Raw genomic sequence first — 23,753 nt, 5'->3', positions numbered from 1 at the left:
CTAAAATACATTATATGCATATGAAATGAGTAAAACAGTATGTAAACATTGTTAAAGTGACCAGTAATTCCATGTCTATAGGGCAGCAGGTGCAGGGTTGAGTAACCGGGGTGTAGCCAGTTAGTGATGGCTGTTTAACAGTCTGACGGCCTTGAGATAGAAGTTGTTTTTCAGTCTCTCGGTCCCAGCTTTGATGCACCTGTACTGATAGCTAGGTTATCTACCCGTTCACCCAGCTGTGGCTCAGGTGGTTGATGTCCTTGATTTTTTTGGCCTTCCTGTGACATTGGGTGCTGTAGGTGTCCTGGAGGGCAGGCAGTGTACGCCGGTGATGCGTTGGGCAGACCACCCCCCCTCTGGAGAGCCCTGCGGTTGTGGGCGATGCAGTTGCTGTACCAGACGGTGATACAGCCCAACAGGATGCTCTCAATTGTGCATCTGCAAAAGTTTGTGATGGTCTTAGGGGCCAAGCCAAATTTCTTCAGCCTCCTGAGTTTGAAGAGGCACTGTTGCGCCTTCACCACACTGGTTGGACCATTTCAGATTGTCAGTGAACTTTAAGCTTTTCAGCTTCTCCACTGCGTTCCCGTCGATGTGAATAGGGGTTTGGTGTAGTGCGAGTTTTCTTGTACCATCATGCAACCTCACTGTCATACCATGCTTGGGTTCACAATGACAGCAATGGTGTTGACAAGAGAACAGGTCTGGGATCAGGTTACACTTGCAGTATAAACCCAGCCAAACAATTTACAACTTCAATAATTTAAGAGACAGTTGAGCAAAAGGAGGAAAGACAATACAATTCATTGTTATTCCTCTGATTTTGCTGCAGAACTTTCCTGGCCGGTCCAGACCCAAGACCAGCCCTGCGTACAGACAGAACAGAGACAACTGACCTGAACCATCTTGCAGGATTAGACCTGCATGGTCTCTATTCGATGTTCAACCTGACAAAGGTTAATATAGAAAAAAAGGTATTTTGACAATTCAGAGGTACTTGTTTGTGTGAACATTTTTTATCAAAACCCACAGCGTAGTCTTTTGAGTGGACTTTTAGCTAAGGTAATAACAGGTTACTGAACATGTAATAACAGAATCAAACCTGTATATAAAACAATAAACAAGACACCAAAGTCCCAGAGGGTACCTGATCTTTATTCCATCATACTTTGTCCTCATTTGTTAATGCAAGTCGCACACTGTGACAGGATTTCAACTCAAGTTTTTACATATCAACCAAACAAAAAAACGAAATTGTTGCCACGGAAATCCCTCGCAGGTTTCAAGTTGCCTTCAGTCAGCTCCACCCCCACAGCCAGATTCCATCCAATCCTTCTGTACACTGCAGTCTGTCCATCTTTCGCCAAGCCTACTTCGCCCCTACACACTACCTACCCTAAAACCAGCCTCTGAGGAAAAGAAAAACATCTAGAAAAGAGAAAAAAAGAAAAAAAAGAAACTGCAACAATGATCAGGGGAGAGACAAATCTCCAGCCACGATCACCACAACGACAGACTCACACGGCTGCACTTGAGATCGAGGAGAAAGAACAAAAATAAACACCAAACTTTCTATGCAGATCTGACCTCCAGTTCTGCCGTCTGTCCAATAAGAAAATCTTATACTGATGGCCCCCCCCTTTCTGTCCAATAGGATTATTTTATACTGATATGGCCCCTGCCCACCCTTCTCCCATCACTGCCCCTTGCCTAGTTAACCACATAGGAACAAAACGGAAATAAAAGGCTGCGTTCCCCTACTAAGACGGTGCTGACGCATTCCAGATCTTACAACTCCTGGATAGACATTTTATTTATCAGCTAACCACGTCATAGCAATCTGGTGCCCGACGGCACAGTAGATGACTTGGCACGTAACCATAGGTTGATGCATGCAACGTCTGAGCAGGGGAATGCGACCAAAAGCTTATTGAAGAGTATACCCCAGCCCACCCTCCAACCCCACCCCATGTACCCCACACAGCCCAAAAGCAGGCGAGTGCAAGGGTGTCTGCTGGGAAGCCAGCAGTCACAAAGAGTCTTTATGAGGGTTCCCCCTACTGGCGGGAGGACCCTAGTATTTCATTCCCGGAACAAACTCCTTCGCCTCTGGGTTCAAGCTGCTCTTGCGCTGTAAAAAGAGAGGAGAGATTTAGTATAGGAGCAAATAAAAAGGACCCAGACCTGAAAGAACAGGTAAAAATAACAGGGCCTCAACATTAAAAACTGACAAGAGCAGACACCGAACAGATGGTTCGGATTGTAACACGCACCACAGGATAGTGTCTCCAGCTGATGGTCGGTTCCCTGACAGATTAAGCCTAACCCTAGACTAAAAACCTATTTCAATGGAGAATTTCCTTTCAGCATGGTCTTCAGTCTAGGACTAGGCTTAATCTTTTTCCAGGAAACCGGGCCCAAGAGTTGGAGTGGTATCGTGTCTGTGCTCAAAAAACTGGAGAAGAGAGACCGTCCCTAAGAGTAGAAGAGTTATGGTGTCTGATCAAACAACTGGAGAAGATGGGCTACCTAAGGCATCTAGGTACTGAATGTGGATGACACTCCACAGCAAATACTGAACTTTTCAGCCTTTTAACTCTCAGGTGAACTCTAAGGGCCGGTTTCCAGGACAAAATATGAATCCTTGTCCTGGACTGAATAAAGAATCTCCATTGAACATGCTTTTTAGTCCAGGATTCGACTTAATTTGTGTCTGGGAAACTGGCCCAATAAATATAGTGACGTTTTGGTCGACGACGCTCATCAGACATGCTGCTCGTGTAGAGAGTAAACAGACTGTGACACATTCTAACGGACAAACATTCTGACAGGACTTACCGCGAGTTCATCTGCGTTGCCGTTGGAGACAGATAGCCCGTTGAGCTGTTGCTGAATCTGCCCCACCCCCGGGGCGAGGTCTCTGGCGGGGATGAACCAATCCTGATCCTCCTCTTCCAGCATTTCCTGGAAACAGCGTTCTAAGAACTCCTGTTCCAGAAGCTCCTCCTCCACCTGGGATGACCACACAATAGGAGAAGAATAGGGCTGGATTACAATCAGCAGTAGATGGTGATTATTTCTTAATATGCCTTTCCTCATCCCTCGATCCTCGCCTCCTTCTCAAAGAGCACTGGAGGGCAGCCCAGGTTCGAGGGGAGTGTACAAAACATTACGAACACCTTTCTAATATCGAGGTGCACCCCTCCTTTTGCCCTCAGAATAGCCTCAATTCATCAGAGCATGGACTCTACAAGGTGGCCAAAGCGTTCCACAGGGATGCTGGACCATGCGAACCACAATGCTCCAATGTAATATGGGTTCTATTTTCTTTGCTTTAAAGCACGACTGTCACTCCCCATCTAATTTAACAGAGCTTGAGAAAAATCTGCAACGAAGAATGAACATGCCCCTTGATCCTGACAGTAGGGTAACCTGATTCTAGATCTGTGTACAAGTCCAGGAAATATCTATCCAGGGCAACATTCCTCACCTTTTAGTGTGTGTGTGGTCTGTACATCTGTGTGGGTGTCCATCTGTTTATCACTGTGTCCATGTGTCTCTGTGTGTATGTACATAAAGAGTGGTCCTAAATCACAGACCTGTCTGTTGTAATCCTCCTCGTTCTCCATCCACATGTAGTCAGCGAAGGGGTTGTTGTTGCCCACCTCTCCCTCCTTGTGCCCATTGGCCACATTCTCTTTCCCGGGGGCACTGCTGCCGCCTGGTGTTTTCGCCATCTCAGGACTGTTCATCTCCGCAGGCTCTGTAGGGTTAACGGTTTCACACACACATAAATGGCAACCCACTTTAAAATGAAGCAAATGGTTTTCAAATTGACAGTAAAGCTCAGTTTGGGTAAACTGAATAAATGACGTGTTTAATAAACATTAATGTCACAAAACGTACCTAAAACATAAGAGTAGAACGTTAAACCGTTATCTACCCACACATGAAAAAGTAGATATTGCCAAAACGCAAATAAAGTGCAGATGTCATTATTTGACTTACTACTTAGCTAGTAGATGAAAGTGCTAGGCTAGTTATCATAATATTTACTAGTATCAAACTAGTTATAGACCAAGAGTAGCGAGTCAGTGGCTGCGCTTACAGCTGACGTGGCTACAACTACTAACTAGCCAGTTGATACCGTTATAACGGCAGAACTCAACAATACCTAGTTAACGCGTTACCTGTATCGTCAGCATTGAAGGACGCACATGTCATGATAAAAAAAAAGTGATGACAAACCCCACATGGAGCGAGGCCTACCTGCGTGTCACAGCTGCAACAAGCCAGCCAGACAATTAGCTAACTGGAGTAACGTTAGTTACAGCTAACATTACTGTTCATCGCAGCACAAATCCTATTCTGAGTATTGTCAGTTTGCTAGTGAGCTAGTTACAGTAGCTAGCGTACTAGTTGGTAAACAACGTTAGTTTGCTAGTTAGTAGACAACGTTAGCTAACTACGTAGCTAGCTAGTGTGATAGCTAGCGAACTCAGAAAACTAGCACGGACTAGCTAACTAGATAGCCAACTTAAGCAGCCTGAAAATAATTTGTGATAAAAAGGGTTGTAGGTTCGTGTAAATTTACTGTAGCCATCAAGTCACTGATTAAACGAGTTATCTAAGTTAGCATTCACTAGATAACTAACATCATGCAATCACCCTACGAAAAAGGCTTTGGCATACTACTAGCGAGCAAGAAAGGTACTTGGCTAGCGAGCTTGCTAACTTGAAATACATAAAAACACGCATATTAGATCACACATGGAAAAACTTGACTAGCAAGGTGTTTTTGATGTACAGAGTGAATGTTACGTCATCTGTAACTCGCAAAGCCTTCTTACTACCTTGGATTGTCTTTATAGCTAGCTATGAAACTGTTAGCAGGTTGGTAGTGGTAGAAACAAGCTAAACCAAACTTAGCTCGAAGGCTAACTGCGTGACATGCACACACGATTCAGGTCAAATTGTATCTGGAATGCACAGCAGCCAGTAGCGCAACAAAAACGTAGCTACCTGGCATCGTTGGATAAATATTTAAAGACCACCCGATATATCTTCAATGTTTGACAGGGCAATTCGTCGACTTTACAGCTAATTTGCTATCAAGCTAGCCAACTCACTACATTCCATCAAGACGCTCACGGGGGACTTCCGTTTCGTCGTTGAGTTCCCCCAGCCCGCTATATCAGACGGCATATACCTACCTCAGCGCATCAACTGAGAGGTTGATGTCATGGGCATGCGATTTTTTTCTTCTTCTTTAACCTTTATTTAACTAGGCAAGTCAGTTAAGAACAAATTCTTATTTACAATGACGGCCTAACAAAAGGCCCCTGCGGGGACGGGGCCTGGGATTAAAAAATTATAATAATAAATACAATATTAATATAGGTCAAACCACACATCACAACAAGAGAGACAACACTACACAAACAGAGACCTAAAACAACATATAAGGCAGCAACACATGACACAACATGGTAGCAACACAACATAACAACAAAATGGTAGCAACACAACATGGTAGCACAAAACATGGTACAAACATTATTGGGCACAGTCAACAGCACAAAGGTCAAGCAGGTGGAGACAACAATACATCACACAAAGCAGCCACAACTGTCAGTAAGAGTGTCCATGATTGAGTCTTTGAATGAAGAGATTGAGATTAAACTGTCCAGTTTGAGTGTTTGTTGCAGCTCGTTTCAGTCGCTAGCTGCAGCGAACTGAAAAGAGGAGCAACCCAGGGATGTGTGTGCTTTGGGGATCTTTAACAGAATGTGACATGCAGAACAGGTGTTGTATGTGGAAGATGAAGGATGCAGTAGATATCTCAGATAGGGGGGAGTGAGGCATAAGAGAGTTTTATAAATAAGTATCAACCAGTAGGTCTTGTGACGGGTATACAGAGATGACCAGTTTACAGAGGAGTATAGAGTGCAGTGATGTGTCCTATAGATCTCCAACTTCACAGAAAGATGTCGACAGGTGTCCCGCTAGCTAGCTAGCTCTTAAGGCTAGGGTCTTTTTTTCTGAATTTCCGCCTGACTGACATGCCCAAAGTAAACTGCCTGTTACTCAGGCCCAGAAGCCAGGATATGCATATAATAGGTACCATTGGATAGAAAACACTGTGCAGTTTGTAGAAATGTTAAAATAATGTATGATACTACAACATAATTGATAAGGTTGGAGAAAAACCAACCAAATACTTTTTGTTTTTGAGATCCCGCGCTCTTCCAACTTCCAGCTCCCAGATTGCAATTCCTATGGCTTCCACTAGATGTTAACCTGTTGGGGGTAGGGGGCAGTATTGACACGGCCGGATAAAAAACGTACCTGATTTAATCTCCTGCCCAGTAACTAGAATATGCATATAATTATTGGCTTTGGATAGAAAACACCCTAAAGTTTCTAAAACTGTTTGAATGGTGTCTGTGAGTATAACAGAACTCATATGGCAGGCAAAAACCTGAGAAGATTCCTTACAGGAAGTGCCCTCTCTGACAAGATCTTGTTCTTGTCTCTGTTTATTGAAGACTGAGGATCTTTGCTGTAACGTGACACTTCCTATGGCTCCCATAGGCTCTCAGAGCCCGGGAAAAAGCTGAATGATATCGAGGCAGCCCCAGGCTGAAACACATTTACGCTTTTGGCAAGTGGCCGATCAGAGGACAATGGGCTTAGGCGCGTGCACGAGTCGACCCCGTGCTTTATTTTCTTTCCTCTTTTTACCTAAACGCAGATTCCCGGTCGGAATATTATCGCTTTTTTACGAGAAAAATGGCATAAAAATTTATTTTAAACAGCGGTTGACATGCTTCGAAGTACGGTAATGGAATATTTAGAAATCTTTTGTCACGAAATGCGCCATGCTCGTCACCCTTCTTTACCCTTTCGGATAGTGTCTTGAACGCACGAACAAAACGCCGCTGTTTGGATATAACAATGGATTATTTGGGACCAAACCAACATTTGTTATTGAAGTAGAAGTCCTGGGAGTGCATTCTGACGAAGAACACCAAAGGTAATAACATTTTTCTTATAGTAAATCTGACTTTGGTGAGTGCTAAACTTGCTGGGTGTCTAAATAGCTAGCCCTGTGATGCCGGGCTATCTACTTAGAATATTGCAAAATGTTGTTTCGCCGAAAAGCTATTTTAAAATCCGACATATCGAGTGCATAGAGGAGTTCTGTATCTATAATTCTTAAAATAATTGTTATGCTTTTTGTGAACGTTTATCGTGAGTAATTTAGTAAATTTTTAGTAAATTCACCGGAAGTTTGCTAGTTCTGAACGTCACATGCTAATGTAAAAAGCTGGTTTTTGATATAAATATGAACTTGATTGAACAAAACATGCATGGATTGTATAACATAATGTCCTAGGTGTGTCATCTGATGATCATCAAAGGTTAATGCTGCATTTAGCTGTCTTCTGGGTTTTTGTGACATTATATGCTAACTTGAAAAATGGGTGTCTGATTATTTCTGGCTGGGTACTCTGCTGACATAATCTAATGTTTTGCTTTCGTTGTAAAGCCTTTTTGAAATCGGACAGTGTGGTTAGATTAACGAGAGTCTTGTCTTTAAAATGCTGTAAAATAGTCATATGTTTGAGAAATTGAAGTAATAGCATTTCTAAGGTATTTGAATAACGCGCCACAGGATTCCACTGGCTGTTACGTAGGTGGGACGATTTCGTCCCACTGGCCCTAGAGAAGTTAACAGGCTTTGTTCAAGGTTTCAGGCTTGTTTCTTCCCAAACGAGGAAGAATTTTGAGTTTTGGTACTGGGAGTCACAGTTGGAAATCAGTCTATGGGCGCGTGAGGAAGAGGACGCGCACTTGCTAATTCTACTTTTCTATTGAACATACATCTTTCCGTATTAAATATTATAGTTTAATTACATTTTTTGGGTACCTGAGGATTTAAGAGAAATGTAGTTTGACTTGTTTTAACAAAGTTTAGCAGTAGTTTTTTGGATTCCTTTGCATGTTGAACGAGTGGATTACTCAAATTGATGGCGCCAACTAAACAGACTTTTTTGGGATATAAAGAAGGATTTTATCTAACAAAACGCAAGATTTTCAAAAAGTAAGTGATTATTTAATCGCTATTTGTGATTTTATGAAGCCTGTGCTGGTTGAAAATTATGTTGATATGGGGCGCCATCCTCAAACAATCGCATGGTATGCTTTCGCTGTAAAGCCTATTGTAAATCGGACAATGCAGTTAGATTAACAATAATTTAAGCTTTTAACCGATATAAGATACTTGTATGTTCATAAATGTTTAATATCCATCATTTTTCGGATTATTTATTTGAATTGCGCGTCCTCCAATTTCACCGGAAGATGTCAACAGGTGGGACGCCTAGCCTTAAGAGCATTGGTGGCAAATCTGATAGCCGAATGGTAAAGAACATCTAGCCGCTCAAGAGCACCCTTACCTGCTGATCTATAAATTATGTCTCCGTAATCTAGCATGTGTAACAGTATAGCTTCCATCCCTCTCCTCGCCCCGAACCAGGGACCCTCTGCACACATCTACAACTGCCTCCCACGAAGCATCGTTACCCATCGCTCCACAAAAGCCGCGGCCCTTGCAGAGCAAGGGGAACAACTACTTCAAGGTCTCAGAGCGAGTGACGTCACCGATTGAAACGCTATTAGCGTGCACCCCGCTAACTAGCTAGCCATTTCACATCTGTTACACATGGGTAGGATGGTCATCTGAATCAGGGTTAGTTTGGCAGCTGGGGTGAAAGAGGAGTGATTACGGTAGAGGAAATCAAGTCTAGATTTAACTTTAGCCTGCAGCTTTGATATGTGCTGAGAGAAGGACACCATCTAGCCATACTCCCAAGCTCTAAACCCTCAGAGGTAGTAATAACACCTGTGGGAAGAGGGGCATTCTTCTTACGAATCCACATGACCTTTGATTTGAAGGTGTTCAGAACAAGGTTAAGGGTAGAGAAACCTTGTTGGACACTAAGAAAGCGTTGTTGTAGAGCATTTAACACAAAATCGGGGGAGGGGCCAGCTGAGTATAAGACTGTATCATCTGCATTTAAATGGACGAGAGAGCTTCCTACTGCCTGCGCTATGTTGTTGATGTAAATTGAGAAGAGCGTGGGCCCTAGGATTGAGCCTTGGGGTACTCCCTTGGTGACAGGCAGTGGCTGAGACAGCAGATTTTCTGTCTTTATACACTGCACTCTTTGAGAGAGGTAGTTAGCAAACCAAGCCAAAGACCCCTCAGAGACACCAATACTCCTTAGCTGGCCCACAAGAATTGAATGGTCTACTATATCAAAAGCTTTGGCCAAGTCAATAAAAATAGCAGCACAATATTGCTTAGAATCAAGGGCAATGGTGACATCATTGAGGACCTTTAATTAAGGTTGCAGTGACATATCCATAACCTGAGCAGAAACCAGATTACATACCCAAGAGAATACTATAGACATCAAAAAAGCCAGTCAGTTGATATTGACAAGTTTTTCCAACACTTTTGATAAATAGGGCAAAATAGAAATAGGCCTATAACGGTTAGTATCAGCTTGATCTCCCCCTTTAAATAATGGATGAGCTGTGGCTGCCTTCCAAGCAATGGGATCCTCCCCAGAAAGGAGAGACGGGTTAAAAAGGTTGGAGATTGTGGTTACTTCATACACTGTATGTATAATTTTCAGAAATCTAGGAAAACATTGACAAAGATTCACATCATGTGTATTTTCTTTTAAGGTCACAGGAATGTATTTTTCTTTTAACCCAGCCCCCTGACAAACACACAGACCTGGCTGTGACACACACTGAAGCAATTTAGGCATTAATTGCCTTTTTCCCGGGCATAACAGCAGGAATAGATTGGGATTTGAACCAATGAGCCTCTGATTGCTGTCCGTCTTCCAACCGATGGTTACCTGCCGCTGAGCATTTGCAACTACCTGCATTTGCCTACTGCGTCCCCTCTCTGTCCCTGGCTCTTCAAGTGTCACCTCACCCGGTCTATTGACAAGGCTATGGAAATGCAAAACAGGTGCTGTTAGCGCAAACATGCAATGGTTCATGGCAAAGGTTCTTTGTCATCTGCCACTTACAAACTGAGCTGCCTGTTTATCAGTGTAATTAGACTAATCATCTGGATTAGCCCAATACTTTAACAATTACAACATTTTAGTTGACAAAAAGAAGCAACTATGGTTAAGTGCCTTGCTCAAGGGCACAACAAATGTTTTACTTATTCAGCTTGGGGATTCAAACCAGCAACCTTTTAGTTATTGGCCTAGCGCTCTTAACCGCTGGGCTACCTTCTGCCCTATAGAGGGGGTTCCACCTCAAAAAGCACAAGAAAGAAATATAGTGCTGTGAAAAAGTATTTGACCCCTTCCTGATTTCTTATTTTTTTGCACATTTGTCACACTTAAATGTTTCAGATCATCAAACAAATGTAAATATTACAGAAAGATAACCCAAGTAAACACAAAATGCCGTTAAGTGATAATTTTATTCATTAAAGGAAAAAAAGCTATCTTGAACCTTCATGGCCCTATGTGAAAAAGTAATTACCCCCTAAACCTAATAACTGGTTGTGCCACCCTTAGCAGCAACATCTGCAATCAAGTGTTTGCGATAACTGGCAATGAGTCTTTCACGTTGCTGTGGAGGAATTGTGGCCCACTCTTCTAAGCAGAATTGTTTTCATTCAGCCACATTCAAGGGTTTTTCAGCATGAACTGCCTTTTTAAGGTCACGCCACAGCATCTCAATTGGATTCAAGTCCGGACTTTGACTATGCCACTCCAAAACCTTCATTTTGTTTTTTTAAGCCATTCAGAGGTGGACTTGGTGGTGTGTTTTGGGTCATTGTCCTGCTGCAGAACCCAAGTGCGCTTCAGCTTGATGTCACAAGCTGATAGCCGGACATTCTCCTTCAGGATTTTTTGGTAGAGAGCAGAATTCATGGTTCAAGCAATCACAGCAAGTCATCCAGGTCCTGAAGCAGCAAAGCAGCCCCAGACCATCACACTACCACCACCATATTTGACTGTTGGTATGATGTTCTTTTTCTGAAATGCTGTGTTACTTTCACGCCAGATGTAACGGGACGCACACCTTGCAAAAAGTTCAACTTTTGTCTCGTCAGTCCACAGGATACTTCCCCAAAAGTCTTGGGGATCATCAAGATGTTTTTTGCCAAAAGTGAGACGAGCCTTTATGTTCTTTTTGGTCAGCAGTGGTTTTCGCCTTGAAACCCTGCCATGGATGCCATTTTTGCCCAGTCTCTTTCTTATGGTTGAGTCATGAACACTGACCTTAACTGAGGCAAGTGAGGCCTGCAGTTCTTTAGATGTTGTTGTGGGTTCTTTTGTGACCTCTTGGATGAGTCGTCGCTGCGCTCGGGGTAATTTTGGTAGGCTGGCCACTCCTGGGAAGGTTCACCACTGTTCAAAATTTTCTCATTTAGGATAATGGTTCTCACCGTGGTTCGCTGGAGTCCCAAAGATTTAGAAATGTCTTTGTAACCCGTTCCAGACTGATAGATGTCAATTACTTTGTTTCTCATCTGTTCCTGAATTTCTTTGGATCGCGGCATTATGTCTTGCTTTTTGAGATCTTTTGGCCTACTTCACTTTGTCAGACAGGTTCTATTTAAGTGATTTCTTGATTCAACAGGTCTGGCAGTAATCAGGCCTGGGTGTGGCTAGTGTAATTGAACTCAGTTTTCCCAAAAAATTTTGATTAACCACAGTAAATTCATGATTTAACAAGGGGGGGAGCAATTACTTTGTCACATAGGGCCATGAAGGTTCAGATAGCTTTTTTCCCTTAATAAATAAAATTACCACTTAAAAACTGCATTTTGTGTTTACTTGGGTTATCTTTGTGTAATATAAAAATGTGTTTGATGATCTGAAACATTTAAGTGTGACAAATGTGAGAAAAAAAAAAGAAATCAGAAAGGTGGCAAATAGTTTTTCACAGCACTGTAGTTGCTGTAGTTATAAACAGATAAGCTAAGCATTCCTGCAACATTGTTTTGTTGAAAGACAAATGAAGTGGATTGATTGCACCCAAATTGGCCATTTCAATTTATAGGATTCCTATAATATGCAATAAACATAGTACCCTACATCAGATTTGGACCAAACCTCTTCTTAACAATGATTAAAATGTGAGGAATCCAAATTAATGGTAAAAATCCACCCACGGAAACCCCCAAACCCCACACCAAGCCCACCCCAATGGCCAGTATACCTGATTCATTCTTTATGTCTGACAAGTAGTACAAAGCTGTGGCTAGTAGTATTGTTTCTTCATACTATTTTATGCATCCTCTGTGAATTTGGTGATGGTTATTTTCCCCTGATTCAGAGAAATCAGTGATTGAAGTTTCTAAGTTTATGTACCATCATACAACCTAATATTACCATGTTCTGGTGCTGTTCCTACTATTAGTTGAAAAAAGTGTGAAGAACCCCCACTCAATGTTAATTCAAGGCTGAACCTTCAAATGATAATAATTATAAATGCAGAGTGAATAGTTAAAATTAGAACAATGTATTTGCCCAAAGAAAACTAAAAACTGCTTTGAGGGCTACTCATTCTTCATTTCATTCTTTCACTTTCTTTCTTCATTGCATCTTCTGTTGTGGTGATGTCGCTACATCCCGAATCATATTGGCGACCAGTTGCAGTGGTTGGTTCCTTGATGGTGCAGATGATGCTTGTTTTTGGTACACAACATGTGTCAATCTTTTTGACCAAAAATAGGATCTTGCTGGATAAATTGGGAAGAATGAATTTCAACTTTACGTCCATGTTTAATATAATCCACAGCATCGGCAATTCCAATCCAGCACTCATCATCATAGCGGCAAACTAGAAAATCAGATGGGTTTCCCAAGGACCATGTCAAACTTAATGGCATAATCTGTGCCACTGCAAACTCTCTTTGCACCTATGAGGCTTTTGAAGAGTGTAACAAAGTGATGGAAGCTGCTGGTTCCTGGCAGATTTAATGTGTTCTAGTTTGCAGCTATGATGATGAGTACTGGATTGGAATGACTGACTCTGTGGATGATAAAAACATGGAGGTAAAGGTGAAAATCTTGCATCCAGTAAGGTCATGTTTTTGGCCCAACAGAGAGGACACATGTCCGACCCTTCCTTCCTACCTCCCTCCCTCCCTCTCTCTCTCCTTCTCTCTCTCTCTCCCTCCCTCCCTCCCTCCCTCCCCTACAACCACACCCTCAGCCACCCCCACCAAGTCACTTATGTTGCTCCCGTCTGTACACTGATGCTGCACATCACCCCACTTAATGGACCACACCTGATATGCTAATGTTTTCCATTGGTTATGACAACACTAAGGGATGTTTAATACGGTTGAAGAGAATATGCAGTGCTGTAAAGAATGTGTTATGGATGGATAGGCCCTGAGTTTGTCCAAACCAGGTCAGGTCAAAAAGTCAGGATAAACTCCAGGCCCTAGTTACACAACATGGTGGTCAGTGCAAAAGTATTCAATGTAAATTTCATGACACCATTATAGCTGGAACTGACCATTGATTTCATGGGAAAATATAATATATACATACTTGTATTTGTTATTATAATTATTGTTATTATTTATTACAAATATACAGACATATCCTTTAATTATCCTCTTTAAAGAAGACAGAGAGACAGGAAGATCATTATTAAGTATGTATTTAATCTCATCAACCCAACGATATCTTAATAGTAACTTTCAAGCAAAATAATAATTTCAAGAGAAACACATGCAAACGTTTCTTCATTAACCAGCTAAATTGTCGGTCTCTCTGCCAATAAAATATCACGCTAAAGTTTAAACAGAATGACACTAGGTCTATTTACAAACAAGTACATTATGGCCGGGATCCAATACATTATATGCTTTACCACGCTTGACATTTAAAGGTAATTTCCAATTGCGCTGACATGTGCAGCATTTACCTTGAATACCATCTCCGCGAACGTGGTACCATTACCTTTAAAAGCTGCATTGTCTAGAAGCGCGACTGGTTTGAGTCCCGGCCTATATCACAAGTTTCTTGCAAAATATGGACAATTTGAGAAGCTATTTGGCTGGTTTACACTCTATGTGTGTACATAAACTGCAGACCCAATATTAACACTGTTGACACTGTTGTATATGCTACTGCCCCTACGGCAGCTCAGGCTCTGACTCTTCAGTCTGCTTTTACTACCTTGCAGAAAGCCTTAGTTGACCTGAAGTTGGTACTAAATGCTGGTAAATCCAAGTACATGTTGTTTTCCTAATCACGTAATAATGTAACTGATGATTTGTGCATAAGTACGTCAGATGGTGCCCTTATTGATCGTGTCCCCGCCTATAAATATCTGGTCATCTGGATTAATGAAAAGGTATCTTTTAAAAAGCATGTTGACGAGTTAGTCAAGAAATTATGAATTAAGTTGGGCTTCTTCTGTAGGAATAGGGCTTGCCTTTCATTAAATAGTAGAAAACAGATCATTCAGTCTACATTCATTCCTGTTATAGATGATGGTGATATTATAAACATGAATGCAGCTAACAGTGTTATGAAGCCCTTGGACACAATTTATGATAGTGCACTTCATTGTATAACATCTGACAGACACTCACCACTGCATCCTTTATCATAAAGTTGGTTGGACCTCGCTATAAACACATACGGTTGAAGTCGGAAGTTTACATACTCTTAGGTTGAAGTCATTAAAACTCATTTTTCAACCACTCCACAAATTTCTTGTTAACAAACTATAGTTTTGGCAAGTCGTTTAGGACATGTACTTTGTGCATGACACAAGTAAATTTCCCAACAATTGTTTACAGACAGATTATTTCACTTATAATTCACTGTAACACAATTCCAGTGGGTCAGAAGTTTACATACACTAAGTTGACTGTGCCTTTAAATAGCTTGGAAAATTCCAGAAAATGATGTCATGGCTTTAGAAGCTTCTGATAGGCTAATTGACACACTTTGAGTCAATTGGAGGTGTATCTGTGGCTGTATTTCAAGGCCTACCTTCAAACTCAGTGCCTCTTTGCTTGACATCATGGAAAAATCAAAAGAAATCAGCCAAGACATCAGAAAAAAAAGTACACCTCCACAAGTGTGGTTCATTCTTAGGAGCAATTTACAAATGCCTGAAGGTACCACGTTCATCTGTACAAACAATAGTACGCAAGTATAAACACCATGGGACCACGCAGCCGTCATACCGACAGACTCATTCTGTCTCCTAGAGATGAACGTACTTTGGTGCGAAAAGTACAAATCAATCCCAGAACAACAGCAAAGGACCTTGTGAAGAAGACTACAAACCTGACTCATTTACACCAGCTCTGTCAGGAGGAATGGGCCAAATTCACCCAACTTATTGTGGGAAGCTTGTGGAAGGCTACCCGAAACGTTTGACCCAAGTTAAACAATTTAAAGGCAATGCTACCAAATAGTAATTGAGTGTATGTAAACTTCTGACCCACTGGGAATGTGATGAAAGAAATAAAAGCTGAAATAATTCATTCTTTCTACTATTATTCTGACATTTCACATTCTTAAAATAAAGTGGTGATACTAACTGACCTAAGACAGGGCATTTTTAGGACTAGGATTAAATGTCAGGAATTGTGAAAAACTGAGTTTAAATGTATTTGGCTAAGGTGTATGTAAACTTCCGACTTCAACTGTAGGTCACTTCATTATTCTGTTTTTGTTTATAAAGCCTTACTCATTAAACTACCAATTTACTTAACATCTGTAACGTTCGTTGTTAAGGGTAGACCAAGGCGCAGCGTGTGTTGGGTTCATCATATTTAAAGTATTGCAGGCTTCTAACAGCTATACAAAAACAAGATCCCACAAAACCCCAGTGGGAAAAGGCTGCCTAAATATGATCCCCAATCAGAGACAACGAAAGACAGCTGCCTCTGATTGGGAACCATATCAGGCCAACATAGAAATACAAAATCATAGAAATACATAATCTAGAATGCCCACCCAAATCACACCCTGACCTAACCAAAATAGAGAAATAAAAGGGCTCTCTACGGTCAGGGCGTGACAACATCATTGTTGAAATATAGAAACTCTGATTACAACAATGACAGGGTTGGTTAATGATGGAGACTCCACGTGTACCCACAGAGTTGTGTAAATCTGCCTTTTCCTACCAGGCCCGTGTCATGTGGAATAATCTCCAATGTGTTGTTGTCTCTGGGTCAGTTTAGGAGAAAGTCAAGGGATTTTTATATTGATACATGTGTTTGTTTTATTTGATTGTTTATATAATATTTGTTTTGTGTTTAAATTTCTGTATTATTCCCAGGGCACATTTGCAAATGAGACCTAGGTCTCAATGTGTTTTCCCTGGTTAAATAAAAGTTAATAAAAATGAACAAAACAAAATCTACAGGAGGGGAAGTCAAACCATCACTCCCGTAATCTGATATTTCTGAAACGTTTCTTAAAGTCATTAATAGGAACAAAAGACAGACCACGATTCAGGAGGGAGACTTCTGATGGTTCAAGATGGTTTTTGGGAATGGCTGACTATTTTACTTGTTGTTTGTGTCTGGTGTTGTACAATTCTCTGTTGTCTCTTCTCCTCCTCGTGTCCAATGGTTCATTGTGCATTGAACTGTTCTAAAAGAAAGTGCTTCTCACCTGATTTGTTGTGCCATGGGCGGCCCTGAAAACAGAGGCAGCAGAATAACATAAATTAAAATAAGACCAGAATTTCACCCACAGGCGCATAATATATACCATTTAGGCTCTTTGACAGAACCTGATTACAACCAACCAGACTAACCCAGAACCAACCAGACTAACCCAGAACAAGCCACCTTGTATCTGAGGAGTTTGTACTTCAGGAAGACCACAGGGTGGACCACCGCCAGGTAGTGTTCAAAACATATACAGCACTGGAACAGGGTCCAACCAGAGGAGAGACTAGGAGAGGGGGAATAGGGAGGTGTATGTAGACAAAGAAGAAGACAGAACACAGGCAGTAGATGTTCTCAGATACAGCCAGGTTGAGAGAGAAGATCTCTTAGGCCATCGTCCACTCGCTTCAGCCACAGGACGTGGGAAGATTGAGGATGAGGTTGACTGCATAGTAGTGCTGATAGAGGAAACGTACTCCACACAGCCACATAGAGGACAGAGGAATGGTTGGAAGAGTTCTTCTTTTTATTTTTACCAAGCTCAGTTTGTAAGTACCAGCTTTGATGTCCCAAGGATCACTGTGGAAGGAAGAAAGAGAGAGAATGAGAGAGAGAGAGAGAGAGAGAGACAGAGAGAAAGAGAGAGAGAGAGAGAGAGAGAAAGAGAGAGAGACAGACAGACAGACAGACAGACAGACAGACAGACAGACAGACAGACAGACAGACAGACAGACAGACAGACAGACAGACAGACAGACAGACAGACAGACAGACAGACAGACAGACAGACAGAAAGACAGACAGACAGACAGGCAGAGAGAGAGAGAGAGAGAGAGAGAGAGAGAGGGATCAATGCATTAAATTAACTATCAACACCAGATCATACAATATACAACACATTTAAATAGCATTTTAAGGTGTTTCCTCAATACAAACTGAAAATACAAATTCCTGTAAGATTTTCATAACAAAAATTGATAAATTATGCCATACATTCTTTTTTTCTGCTATGAAACATTTTTTAATTCCAGAACTTGTACTGAAAACTAAAGGGAACACATCAGAAGTGAACTGAATACTTCTTCTTCAGAAACAATTCTGATTTTGAAGAGGAAAAAGAACAATTTCAAACTTTAACTGATAGAGCTCTTCTCTCTCCTGGAAGGTCTGTGTCCATCAAGAACTGAATGCTGGTTCATACACGACAGGCACAACATAACAGGGACAAAACAAATGAAAATGGAGGAGGTACTTCCTATCCTTATCCAATAACAATGATCATGTTAGTTTTTTAATCCTTTTTCCATGTGGTGTGTCCTGAACACAAGTCAAGTCTATTAGTCCCAGCTTGAACACCTGTGAGTCACAACAGGTGCAGCAGGTCATTACACCTATGCAAATGTTTGTGTTTGACATGACCTAATGGCCATAAACAGTCTATGATTGATTGAGGAGGTTTTGTGAATCCTTTTCACACTTCAGGCCTTAATTCTCAAATCAGTTTTGATTTTCAAATCAGTTTTGGAATAATGACTGTCCAAACAGCAAGTTACTAGTGACCAAATCAGATTTGTGTGCGGTCAGACAGCAATCATGTGTTGACATGTCTACTCTAGTTGTCATAGTGATGATGGGTGTAGGCTGACTGGTGCTTGTGCTTCCTATCACTCAGAAGTTATGTTGCAAGCTAAGGTGACATTAATGCCTGCCATGTATTTTTCCCAGTTGCTTTGAATGTAAAAAATCATAGTGCAAGATTTTACCCCCTAGAGTCAATTCCCTGTGGCCCGTGGAAATCGAATTAGCATAATAAAACAATCCCCAACACAATCCATCAGTTTAAAATAGAGAAATCTGTTTTTTTGTTGTTGGCTCTCAATCCATCGATGTCGTACTTCTGCATCTGCGCTGAAAGGTGGTAGAGCTAGAGCTGTGTTTGTCGGACCATGAGAAAATAGAATCTATAGCGTCAGAGCGGTTTGGCCTAAAAAATATTGACCCCTCTATGAAAAGATGGGACTCTCATGAACACAATGTTGTTCTCTGTTTTGCTTTACGACCCCCACACAAGCGGGACTCGTCTGAAGTCGGTACATCCGATCTGCCAATATCTGTCTGTAGCGTCCGAACAGTTTGGGCTACACACTAATATGTGGAAAGGTAAGTCTCTCAAGAACATGTACATGTCGGTTGTTTTGCTCTAGGACACCCACAAGCCTCATTAGACTCCTCTGAAGGTCCCTCTGTGCCAGTTAATGGCAGTAAGGCCAAATTCAATGTTTCATCAAATTATTGTTTAGATTTTTTTGGATACTTCTTAAAATTCCAAATCAAATAGCTAAATGATCCTTGGTATGGCCTTCTTAAAGCAATTCAACAGATAGTCAAAAAAAGAACCACTCTAGTTTAACATTTTGAAAGGGATTTTTAAAAGTATTATGCTTATTAGATTTTCATGGGGCCGCGGAAATCGACTCAAGGGGGTTGAAACATTTTTCTTACACTATGATAAAAATACTTTCCTGATCTTTCTTATACAGTGCATTCGGAAAGTATTCAGACCCATTCACTTTTTCTACATTTTGTTACGTTATTCTAAAAATCATGATTTTTTTCTTCTTCTCATCAATCTACATAAAATAATGACAAATCAAAACCTGTTTTTTGAAGGGGGGTTATTTGAAGAACCCTACATAGAGGATTCTAGATAGAACCCTCTGCAAAGGGTTCTACCCAGCACCAAAAAGGGTTCCCCTATTTTTCTACGTTCGCGGAGATTCAAGGTTCTACCTTTTTTTTCTAAGAATGTACCACCATTTGATTTGTCTGAGTTCTCCTCTACCACAGTTTAACATCTAGCCATTTAGTGGTTACCATACCTACCACAGTTTAACATCTAGTCATATAGTTTTTACCATATCTACAACTTATCTAGATAGAATTGGTTATCTAACCTCACCACAACCACTCACCTTCAATGACCACAACCACTAATCTATGTAAACCAGGTTACCAATCATTGACCACTTATCAACCACTACATGGCTACCATATCTCAAGCACTATTCTACCTAAGAGCTGGCTTGCCTGTTGTCTTTTTACTTCTCTGGCAAGGCATGGGCAAGTTACCTCAGAATAAAGGGCAGATCAGGGTCATGTTCAATAGGCACCAATTGGAAGTGAATTGACTGAATAAGGGAGGGACTACCTGGTCCTATAAGTAACAATCCTGCCTGAGACAGTGAGTCCTCCTATTTAGTATCAACCCCTGTCCCTGTCTCCACCTTTAATACTGACTGAGACAATGTGTCCTCTCCTGTTTAGTATCGACCCCTGTCCCTGTCTCCACCTTTAATACTGACTGACACACTGAGTCCTCCTGTTTAGTATCAACCCCTGTCCCTGTCTCCACCTTTAATACTGACTGAGACAGTAAGTCATCCTGTTTAGTATCAACCCCTGTCCCTGTCTCCACCTTTAATACTGACTGAGACAGTAAGTCATCCTGTTTAGTATCGACCCCTGTCCCTGTCTCCACCTTTAATACTGACTGAGACAGTAAGTCATCCTGTTTAGTATCAACCCCTGTCCCTGTCTCCACCTTTAATACTGACTGAGACAGTAAGTCATCCTGTTTAGTATCGACCCCTGTCCCTGTCTCCACCTTTAATACTGACTGACACACTGAGTCCTCCTGTTTAGTATCAACCCCTGTCCCTGTCTCCACCTTTAATACTGACTGAGACAGTGTGTCCTCCTATTTAGTATCGACCCCTGTCCCTGTCTCCACCTTTAATACTGACTGAGACAGTAAGTCATCCTGTTTAGTATCGACCCCTGTCCCTGTCTCCACCTTTAATACTGACTGAGACAGTAAGTCATCCTGTTTAGTATCGACCCCTGTCCCTGTCTCCACCTTTAATACTGACAGACAGTGTCCTCTCCTGTTTAGTATCAACCCCTGTCCCTGTCTCCACCTTTAATACTGACTGAGACAATGTGTCCTCTCCTGTTTAGTATCAACCCCTGTCCCTGTCTCCACCTTTAATACTGACTGAGACAATGTGTCCTCTCCTGTTTAGTATCAACCCCTGTCCCTGTCTCCACCTTTAATACTGACTGAGACAATGTGTCCTCCTGTTTAGTATCGACCCCTGTCCCTGTCTCCACCTTTAATACTGACAGACAGTGTCCTCTCCTGTTTAGTATCGACCCCTGTCCCTGTCTCCATCTTTAATACTGACTGAGACAGTGTGTCCTCCTGTTTAGTATCGACCCCTGTCCCTGTCTCCACCTTTAATACTGACTGACACACTGAGTCCTCCTGTTTAGTATCGACCCCTGTCCCTGTCTCCACCTTTAATACTGACTGAGACAGTAAGTCATCCTGTTTAGTATCAACCCCTGTCCCTGTCTCCACCCTTAATACTGACTGAGACAGTAAGTCATCCTGTTTAGTATCGACCCCTGTCCCTGTCTCCACCTTTAATACTGACTGAGACAGTGTGTCCTCCTGTTTTGTATCGACCCCTGTCCCTGTCTCCACCTTTAATACTGACTGAGACAATGTGTCCTCCTGTTTAGTATCAACCCCTGTCCCTGTCTCCACCTTTAATACTGACTGAGACAGTGAGTCCTGTCAACCGGAGATTGTAGTTACCACAGTCTGTCCTTGCCACCAGTTGTTGTCGTAGAGCCGGCAGAGGAGATGTTGACTTTAGGTGTATCAGTCTTAAGATCAAGCTTAGGATCAGGTTTACACCCCCACCAAGACATCAGTATTTCTCCCGTCTGTAAACTAATGCTGCCTATCATCTATTGGATCACACCTGACATGCAAATGTTTTCCACTGGTTATGACATCACTAAGTGATGTTTAGTATGGTTGTAGATAATATGTTGTGCTGTGTAGAATGTGTTATGGATGGATAGGGGCCTGAGTTTTCCCAAACCAGGGCAGGGTAAAAGTTCATGAAAAACTCCAGTCCCTAGTTACACAATATGGCAGTCAATGCAGAAGTATTCAACGTTATGTAATGCAATTTTCTGATACCATAATAGTGGGACCTGATCATTGACTTTAAGAGTAAGTATGTTGAAATATTATTATTTTATTTGTTATTGTAATGATTTATTATAAATATACATACATATCCTTTATTTTTCCTTTTTTAAAGAAGACACAGAGACAGGGAGATCCATATTAATAATGTATGTAATCCCATCAACCCAACAATACCTACATTTTTAACTTTCAAGCACAATCATTATCCATCATTTCAAGAAAACACATGTAAATGTTTGGTGCAAGTCTGTTTCTGCATTCGCCAGCTGAATGTGAAACTATGCTGTAGCGCTATTAACATTTAAAGGTAATTTCCAATTGAGCCGACATGTGCAGTGTTTACCTTGAATACCATCTCCGTGAACGCTCTTCCGTTGCCTTTAAAAGCAGCTTTGTCTACCTGCCAAATCGGTTTGAAACTCGGCCTATATATCTAATTATGGACTGGTTTACACTGTGTGAATACATAAACTGCGGACCCAATATTTTCCAAACAAAATCTACAGCGGGAGGAATCCAACCATCATTTTCTAGCAGGGGTTGGTACCAAAATCATTTTCCAATTGTTTCGTTCTGAATAGAATCATACATTGTTTTTGTTCCTGTTCCACTGTTCCGACCAACAAAATAAAGTTCTGAACCGGTTGAAATAAAAAAAAAGTTATTTATTTTTTCAAAACCTCTGATTTGTATTTATTTTTTTAGATCGACATTAAATTACTTAACCAATCAGTGAGGATAGAGCAGCTTGCTATGGAGCGGGAAAACTTTTTCATGCATTGGACAAAGGTGTGTGCAAGGCGCGAGATGCGTCTGAAATTTTGCAGGTGTGGAGAGAGCGAGAAAGGGTGAGCAGGAGGAAGCTTGGCTTGAAGCCCTGTGCTTCTTTTTGTTAAGACATGCATTATCTGAAATAGGCTCACAGAATTATACCTAGGGAGGAGAGGCTTCTATGAAAGAACTGTGAATGTCTTTGAACTTCCGAGAGTTAGATTAACGTTGGACCAGCTAGCTAACAAACTTGTGGGTGCAAAGCAGCAACCGAATTGATTATAAAACACTACATACCTTTTGGTAGTTAATGAATCCAATGTGAAACGTGATAACTACAGTATTCTTAACTAGCATTGAAAATGTTAATCCATTTCTTCTCTAATTTAAAATCTCTCTTCCTAATTTCCAAATCACGTTTGTATCTTCAGGAAGCTACTAAACTATGCTTCAGAAGGGGAAGGGCAGCTTGCCTACACACTCACTGGCAAGTATTTTCAGATTGAAGTCAGGTAAACACTGTAATATGTTTCTGAGTGACAAAGTGAGGGCTTTGTAAAAGCGCTTTGAGAGCGTTTTTGCAGACATAAAAAAAGAATCCCGGAATGTAAAAGAGCGTTGCTAATCAGTTGTCATGCTTTTTAAAATAACGTTTCTGTTCTAGAACAATATAGATCAGTTTCGTTCCCGGTTTGGACTCTGTTCCTCGAAAAATTTATAATTTTTCTGTTCTGTTCTATGAACTTGTTCCAGCCCCTGCTTTTTAGGCCACTGATTACATTGGGAATGCGTTCAAACATCAGGCATTGGAAAACAACAAAATCCATTTAGGAAAAAATCATACATTTCAATTCACAATTGATTGTGGAAAAACATAAAACATAAATATAATGACATCATACATTTTTTAAGGCACTAATGGGGTGAAGAGATTTAACTTTTTATCTTAGAGTCCTCTGATACAGGGCAGCTTTCCAACCCTGTGGAGGTAGAGGGGCTGCACAAACCCAGAGATGACATGGAGGCAGAAACAAATGGACAAGCCTGAAGAAAAGTCCATACGTGGAATGTAACTTTGAGCCTGAGCCATCAATGCCACTGGAAGTTGAGACACCACAGCATACACCAGGATAATCAAAATTATTTTAAAGGCCTTCATCTTAATGCTGTTTGTCCCCTCCCTGTCCCTATCCCCTGGCCCTG

At 41.3% G+C, this 23,753-nt stretch overlaps 1 protein-coding gene across 2 annotated transcripts; it reads right to left on the bottom strand.

Annotated features, from left to right (window-relative positions):
• Positions 1 to 1,695: 1,695 nt before the first annotated feature.
• On the bottom strand, positions 1,696 to 5,237 carry LOC106610435 (polyadenylate-binding protein-interacting protein 2B). Of its 2 annotated transcripts, none has more exons than XM_014209804.3 (4): positions 5,130 to 5,237; positions 3,600 to 3,763; positions 2,839 to 3,012; positions 1,696 to 2,131 (listed from the first exon to the last, which is right to left on the bottom strand). In XM_014209804.3, exons 1-4 carry the CDS (start codon positions 5,203 to 5,205, stop codon positions 2,075 to 2,077), a joined length of 471 nt encoding a protein of 156 aa, XP_014065279.1. In that variant the 5' UTR covers positions 5,206 to 5,237; the 3' UTR covers positions 1,696 to 2,074. The 2 variants fall into 2 exon arrangements, with proteins under 2 accessions (XP_014065279.1, XP_014065280.1); XM_014209805.3 differs by having other exon boundaries at positions 5,023 to 5,205.
• Between the last annotated feature and the right edge of the window lie 18,516 nt (positions 5,238 to 23,753).

Source organism: Salmo salar, chromosome 08, assembly GCF_965601325.2.
Source record: "Salmo salar chromosome 08, fSalSal1, whole genome shotgun sequence".
NCBI lineage: Eukaryota > Metazoa > Chordata > Actinopteri > Salmoniformes > Salmonidae > Salmo > Salmo salar.
The sequence above is the reverse complement of the archived record's forward strand: the minus strand, read 5'-3'. Positions and strand labels throughout refer to the sequence as shown.

Coding starts and splice junctions, on each gene's coding strand:
- LOC106610435 (XM_014209804.3), bottom strand. CDS start 5,205: ATGCCGTCTGATATAGCGGGCTGGGGGAACTCAACGACGAAACGGAAG. Junction 3,764..5,129: donor GAGCGTCTTGATGGAATGTA/GTGAGTTGGCTA, acceptor TTAACCCTACAG/AGCCTGCGGAGATGAACAGT. Junction 3,013..3,599: donor AGGAGGATTACAACAGACAG/GTCTGTGATTTA, acceptor TGGTCATCCCAG/GTGGAGGAGGAGCTTCTGGA.